This window comes from Pholis gunnellus (genome assembly GCF_910591455.1).
Source record: "Pholis gunnellus genome assembly, chromosome: 14".
NCBI classification, from domain to species: Eukaryota; Metazoa; Chordata; class Actinopteri; order Perciformes; family Pholidae; genus Pholis; species Pholis gunnellus.
In genome coordinates this window covers 12,336,650-12,346,447 of record NC_136541.1, presented here as the reverse complement: position 1 = coordinate 12,346,447, position 9,798 = coordinate 12,336,650, and the positions used below count along the sequence as shown (strand labels likewise).

The window sequence follows — 9,798 nt, the reverse complement described above, 5'->3', positions numbered from 1 at the left end:
GAAGGCAAAGTACTCGGAACGTTTGTATTTTTAGTCCCCGCCCCACATCCCAACATCGCGTTTCGTGATTGGATAAACTGACGCTGTGTGTTATATGATTGGTGGACAAGGTTGTCCCGCGAAGACTGGCGCGTGCATTAACTGTCACATTTACAACGGTAGCTTTGGCTGAGGAGGCTCTTGTGTTAAAGCAGCAATTAAACATCCAATAAGCAACACAACAGTCCAAAATATCGGCTTTTATTCATCCTTTAACTAAACAGGTTCAGAAGTATCACGTCAACCTACGTAACGATGTATAAAAATGTAATCGGAATCTCAAGAGACAAAGCAGACGTTACATGTACGTTCTTTGGCTACAGAAGCCTGCTGGTAGCCAGTGGTAACAACATGGAGGCTGACAGGCTGAACAGAGGAGACGAGCTTCACATACACAGACTACATTCGTACAATGACGAGTTATCAATGTCAAAAAGCTCTGTCCATTTAAACAAAAAATAGAAAACATCTGTAAAAATTGACAGCCGAACTAGATGAATATTTACCTCATGCAATGACATACAGCATATTAGTTTTCCAGTGACTTTTTCTGACTCAGATTAAACCAGCAAATGTAGCAGTAAAAAGACTACAAATTATTTTGTTCGTAGAAAAAAAAAAAGCTTACATACATATGGTCCAAAGTAAAATGGAGGACTTAATATAAAAATACTGACCATTAACACTGAGTGAATAACATATTTAAACCTCCTGCCAAGCTGCAAATGCAGGCCTATGCAATACAGTGAAGTTTTTGGATATATCCTGAGTGTGTACACTACAAGGTGAACTCGACTGGAAAAGTAAAGACTGAAGTGCATTTTGCACCGGTCACACAAACAATTTAAAGACTGAGTCAAATGGTCATAATAATGCTGAAGCACCCCTTTATCAAGCCGTATGGTCCTTGACCTGACTGAACACGACCATCAAGGACCAACTTGCATGGGCAGCAAAAGAAAACAATAAACGTCTGAACTCTAAGTATGGAAACTGGGTAAACAACATTCATCTTATGCAGCACTTTATTTTTTCATAACTATCAGACAAAGTAAAAACAAAATAGGTCCTTAAAGACTTCTGTCAACGGTTAAGTCATTTTAATAGATATCAAATAAAAATGTTTTAAAAGGATAATAAATGTTGACTATGGCAGTTGACACTCGAAAAGAATCTTCACTATGAAAACAGTATGTATGCATTTCTTTTTAGAACGGACAAAATGTACTGCAAGTCCTTCTGAACATTTAAACAGTGAAATTACACGTCATTTGGAGAAGGTTATTTTTCAGAATCTCGCATTTAAATGTAAACATAAAGGGGCTTAAAGAACATTACCATGAAAATGCTGCCTTGTAGGAGCTAAAAAGCTCAAATTATCTGATCAAAAAAAAGGTATAATTTGATATGTGCAACAGATAATAAAAAAAGAAAGAAAATGCTGAACAGAAAAAAAGACTTATGAGAAAGGACTAGTGGAAAAGGTAATAATAAAATGTAGTATAATTCTATGTAAAACTAAATATTTGCAGCAGCACATCTCTTCAGTTCTGAGTTGAAGGATATCTCTGCCCAAGGCAACAAGATGGACTCGTAGCTGGGACTGGAGGAGGGGACACTGTTGTAAATAAAGATACATATTTAAGAAGAAAGAAAATAAATGTAACAAAACATAACTATGTAATTGTCTTTGCAGTAGTGAAATTAATGAATTTCTTTTGAATGTGTCTCTCCTATCCTCCAACATTTACCATTTAATGCCCGACCAATCACATTCTGTCAAAGAAAACGTACAGTTTCATACTTAACTGGTCTGGGAATAAAAAGCATATAACTGGATTAAAAATGAAGTACAATAATGATTCACTGTAAGCCAACAGATGCAGTGCACAGATCAATTATGTGCCTCTGAATAAACAGGGCTGCTGTAAACATTCAAAGCAAATAATGAAAGTTAAAAGCAGAATAACACAAATATGGCGTGGTATAATGACAATGCCTTGATCAAAGAACTGTAATCTTTGTAACACATGAGGAACAGACATGTTTAAATGTGCACTGAACCAGTAGACTTCACAGTAACAGGAAAACCTCGCTCCTGTCTAAACTAAACAAACGCATATATCAATTAATGCTCTGAATACAGGCTGTGAACACATGTCCTTAGCACAGCCATAGACCTCTTGCAGGCGCTGGTTCAAAGTTGGAAGTGATGACGACAGTGACAAGTCTAGGAGGGAGTGTCTAGGAGGCAGTGACTCCCTCCCACTCCACCAGGTACTGCACCTTGCCGTCGAGGGTGACCCGTCGTGCCAGGACTTTGTACTTTTCCCCGCAAGCCAGTCGCCCCGCTGCTCCGAAATAGCTGCTGATGGAGCTCTTGAGGTGGGAGAGCTGGCTGTTGGGGTCCATGCCGTGAACTATATCTGTGGAGTGGAGCCCTGGCAGCGGGCTTATCATCTCTGTAGCTGAGGGGTTTGGGTCTGCATGGCTAGGAGGGGGGATCTCTGGGTTGGGGGGCTGCAGGGCCCGTCGTGGCCGGCCACGTTTCCTCTTTAAGGGTGGAGCGGAAACAGGCACGATGCAGGCTGTCGTTCGCATCTTGCTGGAGCTACAGCTAGAGTGGGTTTGATAGGAAAAGAGGAAGTCAAAAAATCTGAGGGCAATAACAAAAACAAGACCAAGAGCAACTACAACGGCTGTACTAGAGCACAGAAGTGCTTTGTGATAAATGTTTACATACTCCGAGACAATAGCAACATCCTGATGTCAAGCAGGTAATGTTCACCATGTTAGCATGCATAATGCACTAAACAAACTGCAGCTGAGGCTGATGGGAAAATAGCTCTAAAGCTATGTAGTCGTAAATTATTGGACAAATTTAAATGACTTGATGGTGGTGGAACAGAAACTTCTACCAAAGTTTATGTTAATTCCTCCAATTGTTTTGGACATTTCACTCTAAACCACAAATGTCAACCTCATAGTGGTGCTAGAGGAAAAGTCAGGCAATCCATAAAGTCATTATGGTTCTTCATCTGGAGACCATGAATGTCTGTACAAAATGTCAGCCATCTATCCTCCAATAGCTGTTGAGATTTTCAGTCTGGACCAAAGTGGCAGATCAAGCGACAGGCAAACAAACCAACAGAGCCCTCCATAGCGCCGTCGAGGTCAAAGTGAGGTGTGAGTGTTGAATGTTGCCGTTGAATAGCAGGCATACCTGGACTGTCTTGAAATGCTAGTTGAGGTAGTTTCTGTGGCGCTCAGGGCTCCGATGGATTCCGCATCTGAAGACAGCAGAGACCTCTCAGTCCTGGTGTTATGGGGATGGATAAAGAACAAATATTATACAAAGAGAAGCTGTTGAAAGTTACTTACAGCTAGTTAATTAATCAGTCAATCAAAGAAAAATCTTCAATGTGAGGATTTTATTCTTTTCTCTTCATTACATCAAAGTAGATTAAACAACCAGCACTTTGAAGACGTCACCATGGACTCGTGCGGTGAATCGCAAATGAAAACAGTTAGGATGCAGCTCTAAGAGTACCGTAGCTATACCGCGACACAAGTGAACAGTGATAATTGTACAGGAAATAAGTTCTACACCACAACTGCTCACTTACTTGATGGAGGTTAAGTGATCCAATGTGTTGGGCTCTAGTGGCAGAGGCTTTCTTATATCCTGTCAAAGACAAGAAAACAATTTCTCAATGGGTTTCCTAATAACCTTACCTTTACAGAGGAATGCAAAAAACACCCACCCTCTCAACAACCGCGCCCAGCTTACGCCCACTAAGACGAATGCACACAAACACAAACACACCTGGGATAAGAGTTCACTGCGCTGTGGTCTAGCGAGAGTCTCCAGAGGACGGGCTCCTTGCTTCCTCTTTCTCTTCTTCTCGGTGCCATTGGTTAACGTCCTGCAAGCACCAGAGCAACAACAACAACATTTCACAACAGTAATGACAGGTGTGCATTAATAACACTATAACTGTTAATGGGTAGAAACATTATGAAAGAAATTACAAGGTGCATCAAAACACTGCTTGTTTTGCATGCTGTATAACTTTCTCATTTTGTGCCATCAGTCCAACATGAGCAATTCAAATTCAAGAGCGTACAATGAACGAGGGACATGTCATAACCAACAAATGTAAAAACATTTGACTGCAGAACTTGAGATGTAAGTTTCACATCTTACCTCATGCCAGATAGGGTCTTGGTGGTGATCTCATGTGAAGCCCTCTCCATCCCTCTGCCAGTTGGCTCATCAGAGTTGGGGGGAGACGGAGGAAAACGGATCCTCAGCCCAAACAAGTGCTTCTTTTTCTTAACCTCCTTCCCCGACTTGAAACTGGAAGGAGCATATGAAAAGGATTTTTAAAAAAAAGGTCTTTCAGGCTCTCAACATAAACGGTTATCCAGTAAAGGAATAGCTTACATGCTACTGTTGTTGTTTAATGCCTCCAGAACACATCCATAACGCTTTGATCTGGGAGTGTTGGCGAGCTGCAGACGCGGAGGAGGAGAGATCGCCGGGAAACAGGAAACATAGGGTGACAGAAAGGTTAACACCATATGGTTTCAAACCCTAATTTGACACTTTAACTTGAGCTATATCGACGCATTAAGCAGCTTATAAACATATACTCTTTGATATTAAATACTAAGCTACACAAATGTGTTTTTATGTTCAGTAGAAAACTCAAAAAGAAACTTTCCATAAAACATTAAAGTGTGGGGGTCCTGAATTGGCCTTTGTTGCAAATGAAAGTTAGTGAATAGCCACACGTAGCTTGATAAGTTGCGTCCATACCTTCCCCAGCTGCAGCAGCTCCCAGTTATCACTGATGTAAGACATCAGGTGCATCTCTGAATCAAAGTACGTCTTCTTGTGAATGACACTCAAGTTGTACAGGCTCAGGTGTGTGACATTCTCCCTGAAACATTTTAGTAACAGCTGTGTGTTATTCACTTAGTCTGGTTCCAAAAGAACCATCATGAAAAGAAAAATAAGGCACAGTAGCAAAGCTGAAGAGTCAGAACAAGATGCATGAGAGACTGGAGCTTAATTATACATCTAGAATTGAATGTAAGCGGGGGCAAAGCACTACTTTGGGAAGACGGCAATCACATCCTTTGTGTATTTTATCAAATAATATACTATTTTTAAAGAAGACTATCTGAGTCAAAGCTGAACATACATCTTGAGCTTCACTTACCATGTGAGAGGCAGTCGGCTGATGTACTCTGGTCCACCATTGCAAACGGAACAAATAAACAGATAAAACCTGAAGTTGCACAAACACAAAAACGCGTCAGCTTATTACGCTGCAAAAATGATTCGGCGACCACAGGACATTCTCAAGGCCTGGTGCTTTATGGTTTGCTAAAGGAAATGTGAGGAAATAAAACAGAAATGTTACACAATCAATAATACAAAATAATGTGTCCTGATATATGAAAAGTGGAAGTGAAGAACACAACAACAACAAGGGTAGTATGACTTCCAATGAATTCATTTCTTTAGGTAGGACAGCTCAGCGTGAATACAGATGTATTGTATTAAGGTTGTTCAGAGTCATTTTAATTTTAATACGGTTCGTTTCACCAGTAAGAACTGGTAGCATGAAGTACGAAACATAAACATAGTGCTATTTGCACCTGTCTCCGTAGAGCATGGGCATCTGTAAGCAATGGAGACACGTTTCATGGAACCACTGCAGACATCCGTTACACTGCAGCATCTTCAGGTACCAACTTCACGGACAGAGAAAAAGAGAAAAAGAAAGAGTCGTTAGCTTTACCGGGAGAGAGGGAACGAGAGATATGGATAGATACAGTTATATAAAAACATGGGTGTGTAGGAAGTAGTTTATCCTGATTCTGTAGTGTATGCAGCGTGTGACTCACTCTCCTGGACCTCCACAGTAGCAGTAGCAGTGCTGCATGTTGGTCTTGTGGCCCTGGTCCCAAACCAGCTCGTCCAGAGCGTATTGGAGAGACAGGTGCAGCCCCGTAACTTCCTCCTCCTCCTCCTCCTGCTTCAGAAAGCCCTGAGCAGACGCACCCCTCATGTGTGCAGCCTCCCTCTGTACACCACACAGATAAATGGCGTGTTTACCCCAACATACAACTATGTACACACGCACATATATACAGCATTTACTCCATAGATTAAGTTTGCACTCTATAGAGTCTCATATTTCAATTTTGCTGCAAACAATGCGCCTCACAAAATAGCGGTCATGTAAATACATGCTCATGTAATCAAACACCTCACACATTCAACTAAAGGTTTAATTTACTCAAAACAAAAGCTGTACCTTAGGTATAGAAGTGAGCTCACAGTCTGAGCAGAGCCACTTGTCATCCGAGTCAATGACAGAGGCGTCGATGATGGGCGAGTGGCACAGCTGATGGTAGCCTAAAACATATTGAACACATTTACTGGCTCGCTCTTTGAAAAAGTACAAAATGTGCTTGATGACCACAGATTAGAGTTCAATGATTGTAGATGAACAAATAATGGATAAGTTAGAAAACAAACTGCATGCACTGCTTTGTTCAATATAAGCGCTTTAGAGACAATGGACATTACCTTGTCCACACTTGTCACAGATGACTATTTCATTGGGTTCATCTGACGTTTCATCCTGGCATATAGAGCACACAATGTCGTCGTCCTCATCATCCTCGTCATCATCTTCATCCCCTGAAATGGACAAAAGGCTGGTTGTGACAGAGTAAAGGCAACGAGCACCTCGTGGTGTTTTAAGTCTATAGGGACTTCTTGTTTGTTTGGAAGTAGGTCCAACTGTAATTTATCCTGATTAATCAGGACACCGTTTCTTTGGAGACACATTCATTTAATTTTTGTAATGGAATTCAAACACAACCCATTAATCTCCATAGTATTGGGGGTTAATGGGAGATGAAGACCTCAATTGAAACCCAATACCGTGCTGTTGTTCTGTCGCCTCTGTAACTACAACAAACAGTGATGTGAGGGCGTAGTGATACACAAGTACGTCTCTTCATCACTGCAGCAACGCGAGAACCGTAACCACTGGAGCTCAGCAGAAAACAAGGCTTTTAGTTTTAATCAGCACTACCACACAGAGTGCATACAGCTGTGCAGAAACATGGGAATTAGACAAGATTTTAAAAAATAATATACATCCAAAATGTGAGCCCAGTTCTTTACATGTGGGCGAGGAACTCGCGCTGTACTGATGCCAGACACTGGACAGTTAACTGCCAGCCACGAGAGAAGGGAGATAAGTAAGGCAGTAGAAGTTCAGACGAGGGTGGGGACAGCACATTACTCATCCAAGAATCTGAGCAAAATCCCAATGAAAACTGTACGGAATATAAAGTGCAGATGCTGCCGGGCAATAAAATGGTATACATGTCCTTTAGATTAAATGATAAATGATAAAAGGATCCAAAGATCGAAATATAAATCCATGCAACATCTTGAAGTTGAATAATTTACCTGTCTGGATATCCTTCCACAGAACCCAAGACTTTGACCGATCCTCAAAAACCACAAAGCAGCGCTGCTTTTCCCGATTTATCTGAAGGAGAAGAAATATAAATATAGATGTCTTCCTTAACGTTTTTAAAACCAAAATATTCTACCCAGACATCTTACAGTAAGACATGAGATCAAACGCCTAATTTGGAGGATTTTGCCAGGTTGACTCCATGCGTCTTATGACCAAAACTATTTTTTCCACTTAACGGCCGAGGTTTTGCAAAATCAGGCAAAAAGAAAAGTGGGCCAAAAAGTTTTTAATAACTTTAGTACCAAAAGGGTGCGTTTCCCGCACACTAACCTTGGTGATTGTCCCCAAGTAGAACAAGCCGTCTGACCACCGGGCCAAGACGTCCTGTCCTTCTGTGAACCTGTCAGACATGTCCTCCTCTCCATACTCTCCCCGAGCAGAGAGGCTGGTGGGGGACAAGGACACAGCCTGCTGCTGCCTCTGGGGGAGAGCTCTGTGATGGACAGACAGGTGATCTACAACCCCGGAGTCTCTGGAAGAGGAGGGAGGGAGGGATTAACATGAAATGTCAATCTCTGCATATTCATCAGCATGGCTTAATAATAGTAATACTACCATCAACACTAGAATCTACTTAAATACTGCCCTGTATGTGTAATTGTTATGGAGAATACAAGGAGATAAGCCTGAAAATGAAACATGCCATTCCCCCTCCAATGGATGCAAACAGGTGATTATACTCTTAATTAGTGCTAATTGGTAATTAACCCAAACCATGCAGTCAGTAATATGGCTACAGGGCAATGCTGAGTAATTATTTAACCTGTCCAACGTTGAAAACTTAAGTAAACGCAAAGGTTTATTAATTTTAACACGAAAACGTTACATAAACACAATTTATTAGTAGAAATTGTCAGTTGTATTTGTACAATGAAATACTTGATATTATTACCGTCTGCTGCAAAACACGATTCACTAAGAAAAGTTAACGTTAGAGATTTTATATTTAATTTTTCCATTTCCCTTTAGCCACTGTCCAGGATTCCCTTTGTTCAGGTACTGAGTGAACATGAGCCACATGAGCCACTAGAGACGACAAAGGACCAGTTTTAGAAACCGTTGCATACTAAATGTCTCGTAATGTGAAATAGCTAGCGCCCAGGCTCCATTGTTAGCATGAACAACCCACATGCAAAGCTTTGACTCCGGAGAGGTCGCTGACCGTCGGACCCACCCCCCCACAGGAAGAAAACATGATGACAACAATACCTCATTGGGTCCCCTCAGCTTCTACAACGACTCGTACAACTAAAAAAAATAATTATGAAACACCGCTGTTATCCCGCTTCTTCTGTGGTTGGGACTTATTTCAAAAGTGTGTCGCGGAAACTTCTGGGGCTACTGCTTCGTCAGAAGATAACAAACGGTTCATTTTCCCCCAGCACGTTCGCCATTTTGGTTTCCCGCTGATGCTCGGGGAGTGCATTGTGGGAAGCGTTCAAACGGCTGCTGCTTGTTACTGGAGGCTGCCGCTGCTACGTTCACCTTTCTTTTTTTCAAACATTTGAAAATGTAGGCAGGGCATGTACTAAACAGGGCATATCCGCCCCTTAAAGAAGTATAGTAGAAAGATATACTTGTTAGGGGTCGAACACGGCATCTTTTCTGCGGAATGTATTCTGTAGGTGTAGATTAAAATACAAACTAACACCATAGACATTGATTATAAACGGCCAGACATTTTCACATAAACATAAGTAATTTAAAACGTCCAGTTGGGCATTGTTTGATAAGCGTGTGCCAATTATGGATCATGTGGCGTTGACGAGTAATTTATTTTATTTTGGTTATGACCGGAAATGAGGTTGATATTTTAAAAACAAGCTTTAATTGTGAAAGACGTAGCGGAAGTACATTGTTCATCATGCTTGCTAGCTTGACCCGGTCATAGCTTCAGGGTTAAGCAACAGACCCGATCCTCATAATGACTCAATTTTAGCGCATCGGTGAATCCACGCTAAAGCATATTTGGCCAATTTGGTTGCCAACCTGAAAAATTAAAATAATAAAGCATTTTGTAGACGAACAGGTTGCGCGTGCGCCGTTGATCCTACGGTTTTTTTTTTTTTCCAAGGCCAGCTTGAGGTATGTTGCTTTGCCTGGAAATCAGCAGCTGCTGCAAAGAGCAGAGGCGCAGGCAAAGTGCAACAACAGAGCGACTCACCAGGACGAGACAACCCGA

At 41.4% G+C, this 9,798-nt stretch overlaps 1 protein-coding gene across 1 annotated transcript; it reads right to left on the bottom strand.

The window, feature by feature from the left end:
- Nucleotides 1–239: 239 nt before the first annotated feature.
- On the bottom strand, nt 240–8,936 carry mtf2 (metal response element binding transcription factor 2). Its single transcript, XM_079172506.1, has 15 exons — nt 8,826–8,936; nt 7,887–8,088; nt 7,544–7,625; nt 6,647–6,760; nt 6,372–6,472; nt 5,959–6,137; nt 5,710–5,805; nt 5,268–5,336; nt 4,862–4,985; nt 4,487–4,554; nt 4,247–4,399; nt 3,866–3,965; nt 3,666–3,724; nt 3,263–3,355; nt 240–2,656 (listed from the first exon to the last, which is right to left on the bottom strand). Exons 1-15 carry the CDS (start codon nt 8,828–8,830, stop codon nt 2,284–2,286), a joined length of 1,818 nt encoding a protein of 605 aa, XP_079028632.1. The 5' UTR covers nt 8,831–8,936; the 3' UTR covers nt 240–2,283.
- Nucleotides 8,937–9,798: the final 862 nt, after the last annotated feature.